The sequence below is a fragment of the Manihot esculenta genome, chromosome 11 (assembly GCF_001659605.2).
Source record: "Manihot esculenta cultivar AM560-2 chromosome 11, M.esculenta_v8, whole genome shotgun sequence".
In the NCBI taxonomy this organism is placed as follows: Eukaryota; Viridiplantae; Streptophyta; class Magnoliopsida; order Malpighiales; family Euphorbiaceae; genus Manihot; species Manihot esculenta.
In genome coordinates this window covers 6,869,145-6,893,524 of record NC_035171.2, presented here as the reverse complement: position 1 = coordinate 6,893,524, position 24,380 = coordinate 6,869,145, and the positions used below count along the sequence as shown (strand labels likewise).

General features: G+C 33.2%; 4 protein-coding genes across 4 annotated transcripts; 1 reads left to right on the top strand and 3 right to left on the bottom strand.

Annotated features, from left to right (window-relative positions):
- The first annotated feature begins 894 nt into the window (after positions 1 to 894).
- LOC110626032 (protein LURP-one-related 12) lies at positions 895 to 2,213 on the top strand. The gene is made up of 2 exons (XM_021771761.2): positions 895 to 1,358; positions 1,553 to 2,213. The coding sequence occupies exons 1-2, from the start codon at positions 1,134 to 1,136 to the stop codon at positions 1,943 to 1,945; spliced, it is 618 nt and encodes a 205-aa protein (XP_021627453.2). The 5' UTR covers positions 895 to 1,133; the 3' UTR covers positions 1,946 to 2,213.
- A 3,796-nt stretch (positions 2,214 to 6,009) lies between these two features.
- Positions 6,010 to 7,359, bottom strand: LOC110626033 (cucumber peeling cupredoxin). The gene is made up of 2 exons (XM_021771763.2): positions 6,841 to 7,359; positions 6,010 to 6,616 (listed from the first exon to the last, which is right to left on the bottom strand). The coding sequence occupies exons 1-2, from the start codon at positions 7,016 to 7,018 to the stop codon at positions 6,159 to 6,161; spliced, it is 636 nt and encodes a 211-aa protein (XP_021627455.1). The 5' UTR covers positions 7,019 to 7,359; the 3' UTR covers positions 6,010 to 6,158.
- A 1,525-nt stretch (positions 7,360 to 8,884) lies between these two features.
- LOC110626030 (glucan endo-1,3-beta-glucosidase 14) lies at positions 8,885 to 11,613 on the bottom strand. Its single transcript, XM_021771759.2, has 3 exons — positions 10,686 to 11,613; positions 9,224 to 10,260; positions 8,885 to 9,147 (listed from the first exon to the last, which is right to left on the bottom strand). The coding sequence occupies exons 1-3, from the start codon at positions 10,888 to 10,890 to the stop codon at positions 9,058 to 9,060; spliced, it is 1,332 nt and encodes a 443-aa protein (XP_021627451.1). The 5' UTR covers positions 10,891 to 11,613; the 3' UTR covers positions 8,885 to 9,057.
- Positions 11,614 to 11,760: 147 nt separating this feature from the next.
- LOC110626031 (methyl-CpG-binding domain-containing protein 11) lies at positions 11,761 to 17,762 on the bottom strand. The gene is made up of 3 exons (XM_021771760.2): positions 17,644 to 17,762; positions 17,443 to 17,512; positions 11,761 to 12,979 (listed from the first exon to the last, which is right to left on the bottom strand). The coding sequence occupies exons 2-3, from the start codon at positions 17,503 to 17,505 to the stop codon at positions 12,056 to 12,058; spliced, it is 987 nt and encodes a 328-aa protein (XP_021627452.1). The 5' UTR covers positions 17,506 to 17,512; positions 17,644 to 17,762; the 3' UTR covers positions 11,761 to 12,055.
- Positions 17,763 to 24,380: the final 6,618 nt, after the last annotated feature.

The following is a 24,380-nucleotide window of genomic DNA, read 5'->3' as shown; positions in this document are numbered from 1 at the left end:
ACTTGTTAATAATGGTAATATCCAGAAATTAAATTATAAATATTTCAATATAAAATTATTCACCTATATTGAAAAGAATTTTAATATTTATTTGAGTGTTTTAGATATTTAAAATATTTATTTTTTTTAATTGATTGACTAATAAAATTATAAATGAAATGTGTTTGATTATATAAAAATTTAAATATTTAATTTTAAAAATATAAAAATTAATTTATTAATTATATTAAAATTTAAAAATTAAAATATAATTTACAACTTTGATAAGCATTGATACTATCTTTTGTACCAAAAAGAATTTCCAATATAGTGTTCTCTTTCCCACCATAAAAAATATTCTCTCTTGTTTTATATTCTTACAAACTAAAAAAACCACGTTTTGAATCTTTTAAGAAAAATAAAATAAATTATAAATCTCACTTTCAGTTCTATTCACAATATAAAAAAAACATTACAAACTAAATTTGCTTTGCCCAAATCTACTTAAATACATTCAGATCACTCCCCAACTCGCTCGAGTTACAACTCACCCACACCTTTTAAGACAAACCGAGTTACACGTATTCGAGTCCCCCAATGTAGCTGTCCAAAGATTCCCTAGATTAGTTTTCCTATTGTTTGGGGAACCTCGATCATTTAATTTATTTTTAAAATTTATCGGTATGAGTTTAGAAATTTTAATTAATTTTATTTTAAAAATACCAGATTTTTATTTTTGCATTAAATTAAAAATAAAAAAATTTTAGCTAAGTGAAAAAAAGAAAAAAAGGAAAGAGAGTGAGGGGCACAATTAAATACCGCCACATGATTTAGGGAGATAAAAGAGGAGCGGTGGCGAGAGAAACAGCGACCAGAGATATTTAATATTTTACACTGTCCGCCCATGACCATTAACCCCGCATCCTGTACGCGTCAATCGTCAATTCTCTCTCTCTCTCTCTCTCTCTCTCTATCTCTATCTCTTGCTCGCTGTGGGAGCACTATATATCTTCGCTTCAACGTCTCTTCTCCGCCAAACGTTCGAATTTCTCCATAGGGGAACGCCAAACTCCAAAGGCACTGAGTTCCTTTTTGAGTCATTTCATTCTCGAGAGTTGAGCAACTTAAGAGCCCAGAAGAAAAGAGGAAAGAAAATGAAGGGAGGATTGGTTGTGGATAGTGGGTTTATATACGAAGAGGAGAAGCATCTCACTGTGCTTAAAACCTCTTTGTTCTTTGCTAATGATGGCTTCACAGCCTATGATTGCCAAGGCCAGTTAGTCTTCCGAGTTGATTCCTACGGCCCTGATGCCCGTGATACCGGTGAAGTCGTTCTCATGGACGCCCATGGCCGATGTCTTCTCACTGTGAGAAAAAAGGTATAATTTTTTTCTCCCACTCTAAAACAATGAGTTCGCTGAGAATGGGCGTAACATGTGATTTGGTTTTGTGGTATTGTTTGATTTTTTTACTTCCTAGTTCATCCGATTCGAGTCACTGAGAAAAGAATTTAACTTTCCTGTTATATATCATCTGTAGTTTCCAATTTCGTTTGTGGGTATGAATTTAACAGAGACCAAGTCTACATCACCGATGGGAAGGTTACATCGGAGAAAGAACAGAGGGACAGAAACCGATCTTCAGTGTGAGAAGATCATCAATAATCGGACGGTGCAGCGTGGCCGTAGATGTATATGACAATCCAGGAGAAGAGTACCAGATCGAAGGTTCCTTCGCCAACAGATGCTGCACAATCTTGAATACAGAGAAAGTATCAGTGGCTGAGATAAGACGCAAAGTAGATGCCTCCACTAACGTGGTGCTTGGCAAAGACGTTTTCTCTCTCTGCATAAAGCAAGGATTTGATGGAGCGTTTGCCATGGGATTAGTTCTAGTTCTTGATCAGATCAACGGTGTTGATACCGTGGAGGACGGGACCGAGGTGTACCCGGCCTCAGAGGAATAATGACGGTGAATAATTTTGGGGGGGTCTGTGATGTGAGTGGTGGACTTGTCTCTTGATGGGGAAACCACTTGTGATTGCCCTTAAACCTTTTCGTGTATTGTACTGATTGTTTTTTTCGGAATGATCAAAACGACATGTGTAAGTGTAATACACTCTAGAAAGAGAAGTTGACAAGAGTTCAGAGATGAGCTAGCTTGAGAGTTGAGCTCTTCCCAAGACCTTGTTTGTCCATATGGAAATAATAATATTAATATCCTTTTAATTTTAATTTTATTTGTTTATAAAATTTTATTTGGTTGCTGAAGAAAAAAAAAAAAATTGTTACCCCTCATTGTATGAAAAATCTTAGAAAATTAAATTCTGCTAGTATATTAATTATTTATTTCAATATAGATCTAAATCACAAGTTAAAGCCATTCGAATTTGAATGGTTCTTTATTCAATCCATAAAATACCTTTTTATTTAAAATTATAGTAAATCTTTTATTAAATATATAATCAGAGTTTTTAATTAGTCAAGTGTTTAATATATTCGAATTTCCGTTTGTATTCAACTTGCAGGAATGATGATGAAAGTTGAATTTACATTTACCAAATTGATAATAAAGATTTAATTTAATTATTTTTTTTATAATCGTATTCTTTAAAATAAAAAAAATTAATTACTTTTCACTTAAAATTTCTTCCATTTCAAAAAAAAGAAAACTTAAAATTTCTTCTTCATTATAGAAAGATAAAGTTATGTATAATTTAAAAAAAATTATTTAAATTCTTTTTTTTATAAAATCATTTTGTATCACATGAAAGATAAATTTGTTATTTTTTTCATGTATTATTATTATTATTATTGAGATTTACTATTTAATATTCAAGTATTATCATTATTAATAAGTTAATTCTTATATTTTCAAAAATTTATTAAAACGTTTTTATTTTTTCACTCTGTCAATAAAATAGTTTTTTCGTTTTCTTTTCTGTTAAAAATAAATGAAAGATGAAAAAAAAAGTTTTAAAATCCAATTTTGCCTTCAAATAAAATCTCTTATTTAATCCTTGAGTATTATCATTATTTATAAGTCAGTCCCTACATTTTCAAAAATTTATTAAAACGTTTTTATCATTTTTAGATTTATTAAAATATTTTTATCTTTTCTTATATTTATTAAAACGTACTTATCATTTTTATTCAGCAACAAAATAATCTTTTCTCCTCCTTTTCGAAGAAAAAAAAGAAATAGAAGAAGAAGATCATGATAAAAAAAAAAAAAAGAAAAAAAAGAAGAAGAAAAAAAAAAGAAGGAGAAGAAGATAATGTTAATGAAAAAGATGAAAAAGAAGAATTACCTCCTTCTCCTTCTCCTTCTCCTCCTCTTTAAAGAAGAAAAAAAAAAAAAAGAAAAATCGAAAAAGAATCAAAGAAGAAAAAGGAGAAAAAAAAAAAAGAAGAGAGAGGGTTTATATTTTTAACTGTAGAAATAGATCTAATGACTATTTTGTTAACTGAGAGAAAAGATAAAGATATTTTAATAAATTTTTAAAAAAATAGGAACTGACTTATTAATAATGATAATATTCAGAAACTAAATTATAAATTTCTCGTATTATTATTATTAAAAACTTACACTTTAAATAAAAAGACAAGGGAAAAGTTGTAATCTCTCTTTTTAATAGGCGTTATCATGGTATATGATTTTTTTCCACCATTTTTGTTTAAGATCATACCCTCTCTTCTCTCTAGCATTAGTTTGAGTTCACTGTGCAACCTAGTTAAGCTGGCTGCCACAATATAATTGCAAAACACATGAGAGAAAAAAGAAACTCCACAATTCTCACCTAAAAGGCTTCTATTGAATATATATATATATATATTAAAAAATTAATTAAATTGTATATAGTTTTTTAAATTTAAAATTTTAATTCATTTCTTTTAAATAAAAAAATCAATTTAATTAATTTTTTTTCTAGTTAATTTTCAAACAGGATATTAATTTTTCATTCTGTACATATCATGTTGCCGCACATGTATAATTATGAACTAAAACTTTTGTGTATGTATATTTTTAAATTCACTCATCTGATCCGAATAATATCATAAATAATTTAAATTTAAAAATAAAAAAAAATTTAATATAATTTTAAAATAAAAAAATAGATAAAAATTATAAAATGGATGTGATATTAAAAATAAAATAAACTATTTATTAAAATATATTATTTGATGATCTGAGATCCAATAGAATAGGGTTTTACAAGGGTTTTTGTATTGAAGAAAAAAACTTGGCCTCTCTCCCTAAAGGAGTATCCCTTTTATCCTTTTCTTCTTGCTTGCTGGTGACGTATAACGGCTCTCCCATGATTGGACCACGCGTCTCTGCCATACAGATATGGACGTACGAGGATATCGGCACCTGCTCCATGCGTAACGGCCTCTGATTCTCCCCCGTGCGTACACTCGAGCGAATCTGCCAGGCTGTATGACGAGTCCCGTTCTGAATTCTGGGCTGGGCTGGACGCTGAACCCAGGAGGAGAAGGAATCCGTGGGGAGGTTATACGGGCTGGGCCGATCTCGATGAGGAAGAATCTGGTGGAGTCCGGCCTCAGGGATCTGGTGATCCGGGCCTGTTTTATTTGAGAGGGCGTGTGGGCCTTCTTATCATGGGCCGTGGCCGTAATCTAGGCTCAGGATTGGGGGTTGGGAAATCCAGCGGTCATCATTATTATATATAAAAAATATAATTTTTTTCAATAATTATGTAATAATCTTATAACTCGGTGTTTGTTTAAACCTTAAAATTTTATATTGCAAGTAAACTAGGTCGGCAATAATTTTAGTGGTGATATAAAAATCTAACTTATTCTTTCTTCATCTTTTTATCTTATATTCCTTTAATCAGCATCCAACGAAGAGTTGCATCATGCACTTAGGACGAGCAATCGGTAAGTTCGATTTAAAATCGGATCGAACTGAATAAACTAAAAATCAAAATTTTGATATTTATAAAAATCAAACCGAATCGATTTTGATTAAAAATGAATCGAACTGAATCAGTCTGATTCAATTCGATTCAATTCAGTTTAATCAATTTAAATTTTTAATAAATTTTTTATTTTTTATACTTTATTTTTAATATTTTAAAATTTAATTAAAATATTTTAACATTAATATGATCTAATCTCTCTGTATTATTGAAAATAATATATTATTATCATTAATCAGTTCGGTTTAATTTTTTTAATTTTTTTCTGATCAAAACTGAACCAAATTAAAATAATCAAAATTTTTAAAATTAAAAATCGAATCGAACCAAAATAAATAAAAAATTGAACTAAATTTTTAAATTAATTCAATTAAATCAATTTTTTTTATTTGAACCGAATATTGTCAATGCATACAATTAACTTTATTATCGGAGTAAATAAATATATTAATTTCACTGCAAAAATTACTAAACTCAGCATTTTTTTTTCAAAAAACTTTATAGAGAAAAAGATTACTTCTTGTAATGTTGCTTTGATTGCGTCACTTCTTGCCATATATATATATATATATATTATTTTCAAAAAAAGCAAAGTAGATTCCATGGCATTTGCAGACAACAAAAGGAGAAAAGAAAGAAAGGAAGTAATGTTCCACGTTGAATAGCAACTTGCCAAAAATATGTTATTTTATGTCTTAAATAATTATACTACTAACCACCTTTTTATTTGTATATGATTTCGAAATTTATTTATTAATTTAGTTGGAAAAAAGACAAATCATTCACTGAAAGCGAGTTTTGAAAATAAGGATTTAGTGGTTTTGGTGGGCAAGAAAGCTAGGCGGAAGATAAGGCAAAAGAAAATTATTGAAGGAATGGATCCCTTCTTGTTGATAGGTACGTAACTATTATATATATTAAAAAGCAGGCCATGCACGTTGTACGTTTTATGCGTGTTGCAATCCTGGTGTCGTCATAATTTAATTATATGCTAATACCTGGAATTCTATAAAAAAAAAAATTATTAAGTTAATTGGGAAAAGAAAAGGACAGATTCCAGATTGTGGATGAAGGGAAATTTGATCACAAGAAGTGTGTCTGAATACGATTTTATTACCATAGGACTGAAATAAAGCCAAATTGATCCCTATCGAACAAAAATTCATAACTTTATTATATGATTAAGAATAAAATCCACAAAAAGAAAAAAAAAGGACATTATGTAGGAGTATCCCTAGAAGAAAAGACCCATGAGAACAGCCAAAGTGGAGGCCGAGATACCAGCCAAGACCTTAGAAGATGAGGATTCCGATGGAGGGGTGTTAACATTGGGGCCCATTGCTCCTGGAGGAGTTAAAGGGCTTGTGGGTGCACCCGCTGGGGCATCAGGTGGGCAAATGGCAGGGGTGTTAGTGGGTGAAGGAGTGGTTGGTGGAGACAGTCTTGGGGTGGTGGAGGGAGGTGAGACTCCTGGTGTGCCTCCTGATGATGAGACAGTAATGGCTAGTTTCTGGCCAAGCTGACAATGCTGAGAAAATGTGCAGATGTAGAAGTGATCGCCAGCGGCGTCCAATGTGATATTGACAGGGCCAGTGGTGATTATGTCTCCGATGGAATTTGAAGTAGTGCATGCATCGAAGGAAGCCTTCTGGACTTGGAGTACATCGTGGGAGTCGGTAGCAAATTGGAAAGCTGCAAATATCCATATTCAACAAGATCAATCAATCAAAATTAAGAAAGAACACGTTCAAATATATGGTGATTGCTTCAAGTTAAGAATTATTTAACAATTGATTAAGATCATGAGCTAGAAATCTCAGCAACTCTAATGCATGTAAGCCTGTCTAGTGTTTTTCTAGTGGACATAGAAACAAGATGTTGATTATGGTGGAGGCTAGAGGAGGCAGGTGACTTACTAAGGATATCCCCAACAACGAAATTCTTGCTATTAGCCCAGTTTGTGTAAGCTTGTGCACCACCTGTCGGAATAGTCCAACCTATGTTATCCCCCACCACATGCACCGTTTGTGCCGCCGCACATTGCAGCAAAACCACCGCAAGAAACCCAAAAGCTACACCGAGAAACCTTGCCATTTCCTTTTTTTTATTCTTCTTCTCTTTAAGACTAGACCTATTCTCTAACTTCCGCTTTGAAGTATATAACTCAATGGGATTGCCAAGGTCACATGGTTTCTAGGCTATATATATACAAAGGGCATGCAGGGGTGAAGACGAGGAGTTGGTAACAATTAGACGCGGCCTTGACGGGGAAAGGTAGTCTGGAAGGTAATCAGCGTGGACGATAAGCAAGAGTGGCGGTCTTGTTGGCACTACATGTGTATGCATGCAGCGAGTCCACCATCGGCGACCTTTCTGCAAGTCTTAAATGCTGTGGAAATTTCAATTGCCAGACTCTTCCATCTTTCTTTTAGGCGTTCACAGTTTCCCAATTCCTTGACCTTGCCTTAACTCCAAGATTGCAGGAAAGTTTTTGTTAAATTTGCATAAATAATTATGATATTTTAATGATGTCATTACTAATTAAGCTCATACTCTGTTGTTTAAATCTTTCACACACGAATTAAAATAAAAGATGATAAACATACTAAATTTTAATAAAAATTGAGATAAGAAATACTATATCTATCCTTTAATTAAAATATTTATACAAATGTAATTAATCAATTAATATTTTCGAAATAATGCACTCATTAAGTAAATCATAAAAGAATATTTAATAAATTATTAAAATTATAAAATGTCAATTAAAAAATATATGCATGTAGATAATTATATTTCATTTTTTTATAAAAAATCATTCCACTTATTTATTTTTTAAACCATGATAAACGGATTATAGATAAAATTTTTCCATCATTATTATAAATTTGAATCGATTATTAAAATATATAAAATTTTAAGTTGGAACGTTAAATAAGAAAGTCTTTGAAATCTAAAGAGAAGCGATTTATCTTAATGGACTTGCTATATGTGAATACAAATTAATCAGATCAATAAATGAGGGATGTTAGATGGTTTGATTATTTCTTTAAGTTTAAAAAATTATGTGATTAGGGAAATGCAAATGGGAAGACTTGTTGTTCATTGGGATTTTATTTTCAATCTACTATCCTAGACTTTTGCAATGCAGACAAATAAGACTTTGCCCTCACAAATTTTAGTCATATAAAACTTTCAAACAAGACTTCATGCTCTCTAACGATGGGGAATTTTCTTGGTGGAATCCTTGATAATTGCTTCGTTGATTGCAACGTAATACAAGATTTATTATTTGTTCGAAATTCACTTATTCGACTAATATAAATTCATCGGCAAAATGCTCTTTATCAAATTTTTAAAAGTAATTCGTATTTAAAATTTAAATTTGAGATTTCTAGTTAAGGAAAAAAAAATCTACGCTGTTGATTTTTAAAGAGATATTTTTATTAATTTAATTAGCATATTTCCAAGAAAGTATTTAGTGTTTGACCATCTAGAGTAGTTAAATAATGGACCATAAAATGTTAGTTTTCCTAATATTAGCTAATAACTACTGAAGCATGACGTTAGAAATGAGATAAATTAGTCAATCAGTTTCAGTTTATGAACCAAACTAGATGATTTATTAGGAAATCAGTTATTAGCCTTTCTGCTTTGAGCTAAAATCAGAACCAGCCAAGATCAGCCAAATCGACGGATTGATTCCAAATGAAAATTAGTTCAATGTTTTTTTAAAAAAATTATATTAATTGTTCTCTTTTAACTTTTTGACTATAGAAACTAAATAAATATTAATATCGTTACCATTCGAGCCGAGCGGAATTAGAGCCGAATCTTTCCAATTCAAAACCGGTTTGAATCATACAGCCAATCGAATTGGCTGTTTTGGCCCGAAAGCGGACCGAAACAGGCCTGTAGCCATGACCAGTTAAAGACTATGGTTCGTTGCTCAAGATACATGAAAAAACAATCAGCAATTTTTCTGTGATCAATTGATTCAACAATAAATTGTCTGTACAATATCAGCAAACGAATTGGTTACACATTGATATGTTACAAACTACATCAGTAAATTCAAGAATCTCAAGTCTTTTCCTTGCCCTGCTGTGATGCTGTATGCCTTCTGACATCAATCATAAAGCTGAAGCTAACAGCAGAACTGCCATGCAGGTTGCTAAAACTAATGAATAGGAAGAACTCAGCCAAGTGGAAGCCCCAATGCCCTGAAATCCAAAACCGAAAATACATTTTAGGCATGAACAAAGATAGAACTTCAGGAAAACTCAGGAATTTTCATACCTTGAAAGAAAGAAGAGAAGAAACTGCAGATGATTCTTTAAGTCCAGTGAATCCAATATCATATGCTATGCTTCCATCAGGTTTGAACAATCCGAAGTTTCTCTCAGAAGTTGGCCCTGGCTTCAAATTCTCATTGAACAATGCAAAAACATAAGCTCTCACCATAGTTTTAGGCCTATAAGGGGTACCCTTCTTTTTCGACAGCCGTTTCTTCAGATTATAATTATAGGTCCTTGCATTCTGCAATGTAGCACCTGCTTCATTTGCATCTCCATGAGACGCCCAGCCAGTTTCAGAAACTATGACTTCCATCTTCGGAAACCCTGCCTTTTCCAGGGCAGCATAAGCTGCATCAACCTGAGCGTCAAACATGTTATCATAGTGTAGATTAGTTTTTGTATCTATGATTCCAGGATTTTTTTTGAAGAGAGCATAGTTAATGTCAATATGCTCAGGATCACTCTTGTAGGCTAGAAAAGGGTAGGCGTTTATGTAGAAAGGAGAACCGATCTGCTCGAAGAACTGCAACAATGGCTTCATGTATATAAGAACATCTTCCTTGAAAACACATGCAGATGGAGGGTAGGAACTCGCAAAAACTGCCTCCGAATGCGGGCTTGAGACCTCAACAGTTTTTTCCAAACCCAACCTCCTAAGAGCAGAATAAACATTTTTGACAGAAGGCAGCAAAACTTCCCAGAGTTCATGGTCGTCGCCTCCCAAGATCTCATTTCCTACAGCAATTCCAACAATTTTTGTTCCAGGAAGGAATGGCTCCACATTTTCTTTGATCCAACTCAACGCACGATCCTCGCCTATACTCATTTCTTTCAAATACTCATTGCCAAGTCCAACTATTATTTGAACGCCAGAACCTTTGAAGGCCTTGAGGACTTCATGATCAGCATCATAAATTCTTGTATTTTTAATCTTTGCTGCTTTGAGAAGCGTCACCACACTTCGTGGTGAAGGTAAATTATCTGCTATCTTACCATAGTTTACACCAAATGATCCTTTGAATGAATTCCCTGTAACAACTGCTTACAGGACAGACACCAAAATCTCTGTTAGTTGATCCTCACGTTTCTAAAAAAATTTATTAATTAATCCCTCCATACAAAAAGAGAATTTTAAATTTTTTTAATAATTTCTGAAAATATTAATTAGTAGACGTTTTAAAACATCAAAAATATTATCACATAATTTTTAAAACAGAGAGACTATTTTAAAATAAAGAAACTATCCAATGAATATCTGAGATTAAAATGAATTTCTCACTAACTAAATAGTAAATTTAAAAAAAAAATCCAGCAAATATAATGCAATTATTCCAATGTAACCCATCAGATATATAATCATAAATTAACAAATATCAGGACGTAGATCATCAGAATTCAACATATTATTCTTCTAGGAAGGAGGCCACCATAAAAGAAAAAGGAATGAAGCTCTAAGTACGTACCATGGGAAAATATGAGACAGAAGACTAGGTGATGCAAAAGAGAGAAAGAAGAGAAACCCATAAGTCTGATGGAGAAATTAACAAAGAAAGTGAATTCCATTTGTAGAAAAGCAGAGGGGTAGGGTCCAACCTTTTGTAACTCAAAAGTGTCGAAAAGGTAAACTCTTTGGATGATAATCCAATTCTTGTTGTGGGGGCATGCCATAACACCCTGCAAGAAACTATAAAAGGATTCTTAGCCTTAATCTAATAATCTTGGAAAGAAGATTCCAAACCTTTGCCCAAAGATGAAAAAAAATAAAAAAAAATCTTGGGAGGGCTTGGTATAGATTCTTAGCTTTACTAAAAAGTTGGCTTTTTTTGTTCTGAGTTCTCATGGGAACCTTCTCTCCATGGAAATGGATGCTTCTCTAGATAAACTCTGTCATATGTGCTTTTCTTGAGAGAAGATTGGAGGATTTCTTGATGAGGCTGTAGAGACTGGAGAGTAAAGAACATTGTTTTCTGTTTTGCCTTTCGGATTGGACAATGATAAATTGGATGTGGAAACTTCCGTGGGGGCTGAAAAATGGTCCAACAAAGGATTGATTTGTGGGATGTTCCTCCCATTTCAAGAATTTGAATGAAGTTGCCGGATTTGGCCATTAGCTTCAATCAGTACCTTGATGATAATATACAACTACACTTGCTCAGTCCCTTAATACGTAAATTTACATAGTTATCCCACAATGTTAAATCCCACATCGGGTAGGAATAGGGATGATGTGCCCATGCTTTGAATTAAAATCCCTTCAAAGCATATGCTGATGTTTTAAAATCTCACATCGATTCTGAAGTATAAGATCTTTAGCCTTCCAACGTCCTCGTGAGGTGAAATTTTCTTTTCTTTTTATTCAAATAATAGCAAAATTTATTGATCCAAGAAACTATTAAGTTCCCATGAATTGCTTCCCAAATTCAGTCTCTAGTAGGTTGTGGCCTGCTTCCACACTAAAAATTATCGGTAGCAATACCTGAACACAGGAATCGTGATGCATGGCACATACACAAAGCACCAAAATAAAGCAGCAAGAAGGGAAAAAAACACGACATCTAGTTTAGTCACTAATCATACAGTTGAGAACAGGTCAATAGTCTACAATATTGAGTTCCTGCACAAAGTAATAAAAGCTGAGGCTACTAGGACCTACTCTTGAGGCCACTGATAATTTACCTACATACATTAGAATCTAGTATCAACATTCAGTGACATCTAGCGGCAACGACACTAATGTTACAGTCATCCATGAAATCCATAAAGTCATCAAAACTAAAATCGGCAAGAGTTATGATAAGAAGGATTACACGTCATGGACAATAAAGCAGTGAACTCAGCAGCTCACGAGAGGAGCTGGATTTTGCGGGGCATCAGTTTGGCCTGTTTGGCTAACCTTACCATTTTCTGCGATTCTCCCAGCTGTAGTATTTGCTTTTCCATCTACAGAGATGTTGCACTCTGCATCATTCTCCTGTATATCTGGTTTTCCTTTCATCTCGCCCTCAGATGCAGGGACAGTTCTGTTAACATTCTCTTTCTCTGCACCCCCATTTGCTTCCACAGTCGCAGCATCTGGGACAGTCTCTTTCTCCGCCTCAATTTGTGAAAACTTTCCTGTAGAGCCTTCATCAGAACCAGCTTCTTCTGCTGGTTTGTTCTCCAAGGTTGCCTCTGCATTCCCCTGCTTTTGAACTTCCATTGCCTGCTGAGTTTCCTCAGATCCTTCATTATCATCCTTTGTTCCGTTTTCTTGACCAGCATCCTTATGGGTGTTCACATCTTTATTAATTTCTAGAGTAGCATCTTCCATTTTTGTATCTGCATTCTTTGCCTCGGGAGCTTCTTCTTTATATCCTTCCTGTATCTGATTGTCATTGGTAATACCATTCTCTTTTCCCGCTTCTGCATTTTCGTTTTCAGATCCCACTGCATCTTGCATTTGAATTTCTTTCTCACATTCACCTTTTTCAGAGGCAGGTTCTGTTTCCTTGCTGTCTTTCTTTGAACCTGATAATTTTCTGCTTCGCTTCTTTGGGGGCTCTTTCTCAGGCGATGGAGTTGCCTTGGCCTTCTTGCTGATTCTTGCTGATCTCCTGGGTGTCTCACCAGTACCCCAATCAAACTCTGATATTGGAGGATTACCAGGATGTGATTTTAGGTAGTGCTCCAATTGTTTCCTGTTGGTAATCTCATCCCCAGTTGGAGCAATAAACATGATCTCACACTTCCTTGGTGTCCCTGCTCTCTTTGGCAAGTACTGTAAAAGATGAAACACGAGATTTGTCATAGAACAATCAATATGCACAACAAACCACAACAAATAAGACTTGCCTATGTTCCTTTTACTTAATGTTGACTTGATAGTTTAATCAATAAGATACAGCAGACTTGTATGATTCAACGAAAGCAGATTAAAACGAATAATATTATGCTCTTGAAAGAACAAGAAAGGAAATTTGGAAAAGAAAAAGGAAGAAGTTAGCTCATTGTAATTCTTTGTCAATTAAGAGTTCATATTTCCCGCTGAAAATGAGGAGGTAACTGAAAGTTTCAACCAAATTCTGTGAGCCATTTCAGTTGAAGTTCCATTTCTTACTTGAAAGGAGGCTACTTGGGAAGACAACTTTTCTCTTGTCCCAATTCCTGATGTGGGTATTGTCACATAAGAGAGAATCTAGTGGCTAAAGAAAGTTGTTTAAGCAGATTAGGGAGTTATAACTACCTTTGTAACTCTTTCTACTTTTGAGAAAATGACAGTTATCTGTTACAGACCCTGGAAGCTGTACTTTAGCTCTGAATACAGAGGAGAAACATTCTGTACTTCAATAAGAAATACATTATTGTTTCCCCCTATATTATGCTTCTTCTCCTCTCTCTATCTTCTTTTTTCATGTCTGCCTCTATTCTATTCTATCTATTCCTCTGTAATTCTAATATAATACCTCCGTTGGGCTGAAAACTTAACAATAGATTGAAGTACATGTAGACCTCAATATAAGTGACACTGGTCAAACAACATCTAGATTAATTCTACTATGTTTGAGGGTCAGTAAATAAAACACCTGATGGCAAGCAACTAATAATGCAATTGGCTAACCATAAAGCTCCATAGTACTTCAAACCTGCCCACTTGGATCACAGCGCTGTTTGTAGAACCATCAATGCAAATTGGCCAAATAAGATAGCAACAATGGGTGTTTTTAACCGGGCTTAGTTAATGCAAGCTCAAAACCTAGCATCTCCTACATAAACAAGACAACTCAGAGGACCAGCAAAAGGGTATGCCCACGAAAATAGATGCATCTGCCCAAGCAACCTCATGAATATTACCTAAACTCCAGAGCAACCTCAAGAATATTGCCTAAACTTACTTTCAACCATGATTTTAAATACAACTTAACGGCCGTTATTTATAGGTTTTCGAGCCTCCATGGCTGTTAAGGTCTGTAAATAACGGCAGAAAAATTTTGTTGCTATAACAGCTTTTATGGCCATTATGCAACGGTAACGGCCATTACCGGCCGTGATGTAACGGACGTAGCGGCCACTACTTTCCTTTATTTCACATTAACTGCTCAACTTTAGAAATTTTGCAGAACAGTACCTGTTTTATTCAACCAGCACCATCCTTTGTCACCTGAAATGCATTATTGAAGGGAAAAAAACTTATTTCTCTACTTCTTCTCTTTAGCCTTTTATCTTTCTTTACTTTTTACTACTTTGTGTCTTCGCCACAGCTAGCAAGCCAAGCAATCCTCCATCTAGCAACCTCTCCACTTCTCCGGAGTCTAGACTCTAGCTCCAGGCTCCAGGCTCCAGGCTCCAGGCTCCCGAGTTCTTCCATACTTCTTTCATACTTATTTCCAGTCTCCAGTTTAACTTTTAAAGCAAAAAACTGCTATATTTCTCCTAATTTTTTTGAGAGTAGCCTATATACTTAAATTTCTACTCGAAAACCTACTCTAGACAATCATTCTGGTGGTATTAATTGAGATAAGTTACTATATATAATGTTTAAAATTTATATATTTTATGTTTATTTGATATATTTGTACTTATTATTAAGTTGTATAACTTAATTTTCATTATATCTTTCAATATATTTTAATTTCATGAACTTTACAAATTTTTCAAAAAAATTTGAGTCGCAACAGGCCGTTACTGTTACATTCCGTTACAGGCCTGTTTCCGGTACCCGCGACTGCAATTTGAAACCATGCTTCCAACTAACCCCAAATGGTATCTACAGATGCATATGAACTGAGCTTTCAAGTGGCAAGGGATGAGTAAAAATAAGCATTTAACCCAGCTGCCATGCATTCTACGTGCAAAATGTATTACTTGACATTCTAGGTATCAAGTCCAAGTAAAACTAGATCAAAAATTTTTGGTATTATTGATAGTAAGGGCAAAGGAAAGTTAAAAAGAAGAGGGGAGAAAGAAGAGGGGAGAGTGACAAATTAGAGTTTCATTAGCTAACGCTAAGAGCTTTCAAATCAACTAAAGCTGAATCAACTACCATATCTGAACTTAGCCCAGGGACAGATAGTCCAACTCCAAGCTATTAGATGAAGCATAGATTTAGTAAATAAATCTATTAAAGTAGCTTAATCTCATAAAACTCTATATTAAAACACCGGTCAAACAAATCACCTATGCTAATTACATTAGCCAAGTAGTCATAGCAATGAACTGATTATCCTATTCCCTTCTAAAGCATTAACCCCTTCACTCAGAATTCTTCTTGTTTTGGCAAAATAAGCCCCTGAACTTTTTATTGAAGTCCAAATATGCCCAATTTGACTTTTTTAGCCACCACAGAATTTATTTTTAAGTCAAAATAAGTCCTCAATAAAATATCATTTCTTTTGTAATTTTTGAAAATTAAATTAAAACCAAAAATTTAAAAGTCAAGAATAAAACAGTAAATAATTTATTAGTTATTAAATTAGGATTTATTTAGATTTAAAGGTAAGGTTCAATAAAACTGCATGCACTAAACATGAACCAAATGATTGTTTTGATGGATGAGTCTAATGAAGTTATTGAGATTCTGAGAAGAGCAAAATCAGTTCTAAGCAAAACAACCTAAAAGTAAGAACAATAAATGAAGTTTGATATTAGGAAATAGAGAAGCTTAAGTTGGTTCAACTGCATATTGGAAAAGTTCACAAATTAATGATTGCAGGCCTTATATTCTTTGTTCTCGTTAGAAAATTGGACTACCAAAACTTTCTAGCAATAAGAGGAACTAGAAAGGGAGCTCATTAGAGAGGGATATGCATTTGAACTCTAGCATCAAGAGCTGCTACATAAACCAAGAGATACCAACTATGGACACGGCTCTTTCTTCTCTTATATTATAACGCTATCCATAGTTCTCCTTTCATATAACACTAATTTCCTCTTCTGATACATGAAGCCAACAATAGTATATGTAAAATTCAGAAAAAAGAAAATTAGAAAAACCTTAGAATAAGTAAAAAAAGAAATAGAAGATAAATACACCAGAAAAATTCCAAAAGTTATAGCCTGGAACTAAAACTGTTAAAGCTTTAATAAACTGCAGACAATAAGAAGATAAGTAAACCATATATCACTAAAAACTGTTAGTTCGATTTTATTTAAAGGAAACCCAATCTCTTCAAAAAATCATTAAACACCACCTGAATGAAATGGCATAATTGTTGGTCCAGATAACAGTTAAACCAGTAGTTCATCAAAGTGTAGTACTAATACAAAATCGTCCTGATTTATTTTGCTAATATACAGATAAAACATCCCCAAAAACAAGATGAGGACCCACTGGGATTGTTGCTTTCCAATAGTAGACTAAGTAAAAACAGGACTTCATGATTTCAGTATGAAGATTTGAAATGGAAACTGCATAAAAGTAGGTTGTATCCCTGAAAATATCTTAAGAGGTCTATCTTGTGAACAATATCAATGAGCTATTGTGATTTGTAACTATTTGTTTGAATGGAAGATGTCAATTTATCATCTGGTTTCAAAATTTTGTTATTCTCCACAATTACAAAAATGTTTATTCACTTTAATCTTGTAGACACCTTTGAACAATTTAGTGGTTAAACCATCAGAATGCAGGCACACAAATGAAAAATCTCCCTTTTATTCCAAGCAAATAGCTATTATGAAAATGAAAGATGCAGAAAGGAAATCTTAACCTAATGGTGAACAAATTAGTGGAAATTGCATTTCCCTTATGGAATGAATAAATAACCTAAAATAGTTTAGCTAAAGCCAACATTTTGCAGAGAAGGAACAACTAATGGAATTGTATTTATCTTATGGAATTCATACAAAAACCTAACATAAGTCTAACTCTAAATACATCTACCACCACAAACAGGTAATAGAACATGTAAAGAAACCCTAACAACAAAATTAGCGCAGGAATTACCAATTTGCACAAAAAAAAAAAAGAAACCCTAATCATAATAATTAACAATTACCCAATTCCTAAAATAACACTAGAAACATAACATAACAACTTCAGCAACCCCACCAATTTTTTTAAAGAGAAGTATACTCTACAGTAATAAAAAACCAAAGTAATCCCCCCAAGCGAAAGCCAACACACAATTGAAGCAAAAGAAGGAAGTGTAAGCTAAGTGAAATGAACCTGTACATATAAAGAAAGAAGATAGAAAGTTGAAAACTTTATAGATAAAGAAAGAGGAAGGAAAGAGAAACACAAACCATTTTCTTCCAAGCCGGAGGAGCAGGCAGCTCAACAGAAATAACTTCCTCTTTAGCTTCCATTTTTCACCTGCAAAAACCAAGCCAGACCCTTAGAAAGAAAACAGTTTTCTCTCTCACACACTCTCTGTCTCTCTCTGGTATTTACGAGTGCATCTTCGTTTTCGTGTTCGTGTGTGTGGCGAAGAGAGGGACACAGACCGTTGATGCTCGGATACGTCTGTTGTCGTCGGTTGATGTCTCCCTCTCCATTTTCCTTTTTTTTTTTTAAATAAAAATAAATTATTTATTATTATAATTACTTCCCACTGAAAAACTCTTATCTCGTAATCCAGAACGCAGAGGGGCAGTGATAAGCTCACCCATACGAATTGATGAGAGTTATTAAAAGTTAAAATTTTTCACTTATTTTTTATTTATTTTTAATAGAAAAAATGAAAGAATTATTTTATTGATAAAAAAATAAAAATATTTTAATAAATTTTTAAAAATATAAAAATTAATTTGTTAATAATGATAATATTAAATATTAAATAATAAATTTTAAAAAAATATTTTTACTGTGAGTCTTGGATGAACATGTTTCTATCAGCAGTTATGCACTGTACTATACAATCTACAACTGTACAGACGTGCAGTTTATGGAGAGAGAGTATGGGAAAAAAAAAAAAAAACCTGAAGAAAGAAACAACAGACACAGACAGATTCTTCTTCTATACTCAACTCTCCTCTCTTTTATCAAGAAAAGGCCAAGAACCAATTCATACGCAACCCAGTACTATACAGTGGTGGCCTCGTAGGCTGTTCTCTTTTGCAATTTGTAAGTTTCAGATTTGTATATCAAATTATTCTTCCATTACATTCAGAAAAATAAAGGCAAAAGAAAGATTCTTTTGAAATTTCCTTTTCTAGCGTACTCAATTTCCTTGAAATTTTTGCTAGGAATAAGTTTTTTAATAGTGAAAACTCATTCAGTTGATAGAGTTAAAATATGGGTTTGCTCCAATTTAGATTCTTTTGTTTGAGTGTTTTCCTTGTGTTTCGAACCAGTATTGCTGGCTCTCAGTATATAGGCCAGATACATCCTGGTTTCCAAGCATCTCAAATGGATTGGATAGAGGAAGAGGGGCTGTTCTGGCTATCTAAGAACTCAACTTTCGGTTGTGGCTTCAGCAATGCCCTTGATGCTCAATCTTATTTACTAGTTGTCATTCACTTGAAACGTTCCAAAGTTGTATGGACTGCTAACACAGATTTGTCTGTCAGTGATTCTGACAACTTTGTGTTTGAAAAAAATGGGAATGTTTATTTGCAACATGGAGATGATGCAGCTTGGTCCACAGGAACAGAAGGAGAAAGAGTAACCTCAATGAAACTGATGGACTCAGGAATAAGTATTCTTTTGCAGAGTTTTATCTATCCCACAGATACGCTCTTACCAGGCCAGGAGTTTGTAGAAGGAATGAGACTTAAAAGTTTCCCAAACAAGAATTACTTGAATAATTATCTTGAAATTAAGTCTGGGGATTTGATCTTATATGCAGGATACAGAACTCCACAGGTGTTTTTGCAAAATTAGGGTCGGGGCCTTTTTTATTTACGATTTTGGGGTTGGGGATAAAGTATTTGCCATTTTGGGGTTCGGCTGCCACGTGGCAGCCGAAAAGGAGGCCTGGCGCCTCTCAAAGAGGCGCCAGGAGCAAGCTAGCGCCTCGGGAAGCTTGGACCGACGCTTCCCGAGGCGCCAGGCTATTCTGGCGCTTCTTTACAAAGCGCCAGAGATAACACTGGCGCTTCTTAAAGAAGCGCCAGAGATGACCCTGAGAAGCGCCAGTTCCCGAAAAGCCTCGGGAATTCAGTTGGCGCCTCTTAAAGAGGCGCCAACCCACCCCAAAATTTCCTATAAAAACCCACCCCACCCCTCTAACACCCACGCATTTTCTGCCTCTCTAATTTTTCTTTTGTCTCTCTATTTTGTTTTAATTTTCGCTTATTCTCTTGTGCTTTTATTTTTTCAATTGTATTTGAGTTATGGCTTATATTTATGTTGTTCCAAAAGTTTTGAAAGGTAAATTAGCTAAAAATAGAGTGAAAAAAATATGGAAGAAAATATATAAATTAAGAATAGATTCTGAAAATAATTTTTTTCAATATATTTTATGTCTTAATTATTATTTACAAGAAATAATTTGTTCTGGTTATAATATGCGGAATATAGAAATGATTAATATTTTGATTGAAACTGTTCCGTTATGTTATTTTAAAATTTTAAGTTTGATTTGGTCAAAAACCGAAATAAAAAATTACTCTGATTTAGTCAATTATTATTTTCCTATTTATGAAAAATTAGATTATGCACCTTGGTTGCGTCTGCAACACAGTCTTCCTGTTTCGCAAAAAGAATTCTGCAAAAGAGAGAATAAAAGATTAAGAGGTACGTATTTAATTAAACATAATATGTAAAGTAATTTATATTTTTAACAATATTTTTATTGTATTATTAATTTCAGGAGGAGGTGAACGTACCAATTATAAAGCGAATATATATGATTATTTGGAACAAAGGAAGGGAAGAACATTTAAATCCGCTAAACGTTCAACTGAAGGACGCAGATTTGGAAATTGTAAAAAGAAATAGAATTAAATTCTATTTCTTTAGTTAGTATTTTAAATTTGTAATATGTTATTTTTATTTTAAATGGTTTATATTGTTGTGTTTAATATATTTAATATGAATATATTATTCTAATTTTATTAGTACAATTTTTATTTAATAGTATTTTAAATACAGGTTTTAGAAAAAAACAGTAAGTAATTGGTCTTAAATAATTGTAATTAATTGTAAGTAACTACAAATGACATTATATTAAATTCTGCCATGTTATTTCGATAATTATTGAGAAAAAAAAAGTTGAATGTTCTATTAATTTAAATTTAAAAAATTTAAATTTAAATTAAAAAATTAAATTTAAAAATATTGTTTTTTATAATTAAATTTATCAGTTAATATAGTTAAATATGAGATGATATTAATTTTATATGAAAATAGTTTATATTTAAAATAAAATTTTTAAAATTTAGATTGATTTTTAAAAAAAGTAGATATATATAAATATATATATATATATATATATATATATATATATATGCATTTATATATATATAAATATATATATAAATGCCATCTTAATTTTTCTAAACGTATTTCCTCACCTAAACAGCATGATGTCTTGATAAAAATATTAAAAGAATATTAATTTTGAAAATTATAAAATGAAAATTTATAATAAATATAATAAAAAATTTTTTGATGAAATGTTGTATATGATATATTAAGAGATAAATTTGTAATAGTTAAAAAATAATATTTAATGTGAAAATAAATTTTTATATAAAAGAATACAAATAATAATATAAGTGAGAATATATATGGCATGTAGCAACTTTTTTAAATTTATTATTAAATTAGGTAGTAAAAATTATGGATATGTGTATTAAATTAGGTATTTCTCGAATTAATTAAAACATCGAAAAATAAAAAAATTAAAATTTATAAACGAATTAAAAATTGAAAAAAAAAATAGTTTATTTTAGTACCTGGCGCCACTTATATTGGCGCCAGGTTATCTTCATGGCAGAGATTTTCTGCCATGAAGAGACTACTCTTCATGGCAGAGATTCTCTGCCATGAAGAGACTTCTCTTCATGGCAGAGATTCTCTGCCATGAGGAGAAGAGTCCGAATATAGTCCAAAGGGGGCCTGGCGCCACTTTAAGTGGCGCCAGTTTGTAGCGCCCTGAGGCTTCTACGCCTCGGAGCATCTTGGCGCCACTTAAAGTGGCGCCAGGATGCAGTTCCGATGCGTTGACGCCTAGACGCCTCGGGACCAACCTGGCGCCACTTAAAGTGGCACCAGGTTGGGCCGTGCAACCCTGGCGCCATTTAAAGCGGCGCCAGGGTTGCTTCTATAAAATCTCCCAGGGTTTTCAACTCCAATCTTACTCGAAATATTATTCAACCCCCTTACCCAATTCCTCAGATTCACTATCCTCTTTTCCACTGTTATCAAATTTCCTAACAATTTTCATTATAAGGTTAGTTAAAGTATTTATTTATTTTTTTTTTATAATAATTTGTGTAGTTTAATTTTTATATTTTTAATGATATTTATATGAAATTTTAATGTATTTAGTGCTAAATATAAAATTTAAATTGATATATGGCATGGAGTAGAAAAATTTGTATTGTAAGGCTATTAGATCGCATTATTAAAAAAAAAACATGTATGAGTAATAATATTGCACTTAATTTATAATGTTAATTAAATACTTACTATATTTTTGTGTTGTTTGAATTGTAGACTAGATTTGACAAAAATGAGTTTTCCGAGTTATGGAATTGTACACTGGGATGGTCATGTTATTAGAACCGAATTAGGTTATGACTATGTTGGTGGCCAGCATAATTTCTTCCGTATGAAACGAAGGTTGACTTATGAGGATCTGTTTATGAAAATAGTTCGTTCCACAAAATTGGATGACCATAATCAATTTATATGCAAGATTGAATTTAGGAAACCAATTATTAGTGGTAACGATTATAAATTTGAACTAGTTAAGCTACTGAACGATGCCGATGTAGATATGATGTTTGATTACGTCTGTACACTAGGATCTGAAAGCATAGTTTTTTATGTCGATGTCGCTAAGGATATTCATAGAAATCATAAAGATGATGGTGCTGGTCCTTCTAATACTGAGGGTTTTAACACTACTACTGTTGACAATATTGTTAATGAAGTTGTGGATGAAGTTGATGAATATGTTGATACAGAGAGATTCTCTGATTCTGACAATAACGAGTACGAAAGTGGTTGGATTGATGACGACGAATTATTATCGGGTGATGATATTGTTGTTCCTCAGTACTCTAATCCTATTTTACCACTTGTGCATCCACCGCCTTTTTCTGAAATAGATTTTGAATTAATGCGTGTAGACCCTTATGCAAAACCACCGACTGATATGTTTTGGAGTCCAAATATGGAGTTTTCTGTTGGAATGATTTTTCCAAACAGAAATGCTGTCATGGCAACAGCAAAGGTGTATCATTTGCGTAGACATCATCAGTTTTGCTGTGATGAGACAAAGAGAAGAACATATAGTATTAAATGCAAAAATAAAACACATAACTGTAAATGGCATTTGCGTGCATCAATGAAGGAGGGATCTGAGGTTTGGAAAATTGTATCGTATAATGGGCCCCACACTTGTTCTAATCCAGTGGTAGAAAAAGATCATCCTCAATTGGATAATAAATTTCTATGTGAATTTATTTTGTCTATGATAGAAGAACAGCCACAAATAAAGATAAAAACACTTAAGACAGAAGTTAGAGATAAAATTGGATATGAACTATCATATTCAAAGACATGAAAGGCAAAACAATTTGCAATTAGGAAAATTTTTGGTGGATGGGATGAATCGTATGGAAAGCTCCGTAAGTACATGAATGCAGTGTGTCACTTCAATCCTGGTTCGATATTTGTAATTGAAGATGATCCCCATTATGTAAACGATCGTTTGGATCGTACTACTAGTGTATTTGATCGCATGTTTTGGGCTTATCGTCAATCTATTGAAGGATTCAAGCATTGTCGACTAGTCATTTTTGTTGATGGAACATTCCTATACGGGAAATATAGTGGGTGTATATTATGTGCAACAGGTCTTGATGGAAATAATCAGATATTTCCATTGGCTTTTGCAATTGTCGAAAAGGAGGATTCAGATAATTGGGGATGGTTCATGTCTTGTTTGAGAGCTTATGTCACAGATCGCGAAGATTTATGTGTCATTTCTGATCGTCACATTGGAATAAAGAAATCTATGGAACAAGATTGGTGGCAACCACCAAGTGGACATCATCGATACTGCATACGGCACATTTTGAGCAATTACAACACAAAATTCAAGAATGCAACAATGAAGGAATGCTTGTGAAAGGCTGGTAATACTTCACCCCACTATTCTTTGTAAAACAATTACAATTTGTTTATTTTATATAACATATTCATATTCAATAATATATTTTGAACGTAACAGCTAATCATAATCAAAGGAGGAAATTCTATGAGGCAATGAATAAAATTAAGGAAGTAAATCTCGAGACCTTTGAATGGGCTGTAAAGATTCCTTTGGAGAAGTGGACTCGGTCGCACGATGGTGGGAAGCGATATGGATCGATGACGACTAACACCATTGAGTCTGTCAATGGAATGTTGAAAGGCTTTCGAGTTTTGCCTATTACAGCAATGGTGGAAAAAATATTTTATCAGTGTGCGCATTACTTCGATACTAGAAGGAGTCAATTTTTTCGGCAGCAACAAGATGGCTATAGATTCACCCAGTCAGCTGATGAAATTATACAAAAAAATGCACAGTCAGCAAATGGCCATCGTGTTACAACATTTAATCGTGATGATTTGGTTGTCGAAGTCCAAAGTGCGAAATCAGGTCAAAAACAAGTTGTTAAGCTTCTAGAAGGGACCTGTAGTTGCGGTAAATTTCAAGAGATGCGTATCCAATATTCACATGCCATAGCAGCATGCATGTCGAGGTCTGTTGATTATGAGCAATTCGTTGGTAGCTACTACACACTGGAAAGGTCACTTAAATGTTACGAAAACATGTTCATTCCATTAGGTAATTCAGACTATTGGCCACCAGATTTGAAATTACCACTAATTCCAAACAAGAACCGAATTAGGAAAAAAGGGTGACTAAAGTCATCAAGGATCCAAAATGAAATGGATTGGAGGGTTGCGAAAGTTAATATTCCCGGAAAAAATCACTGTTCCATATGTGGTCAATCAGGACATAATAAAAAGACATGTACTGTCAATAAAAATTAATAGTTTTCACATTGCCTATTTTCTG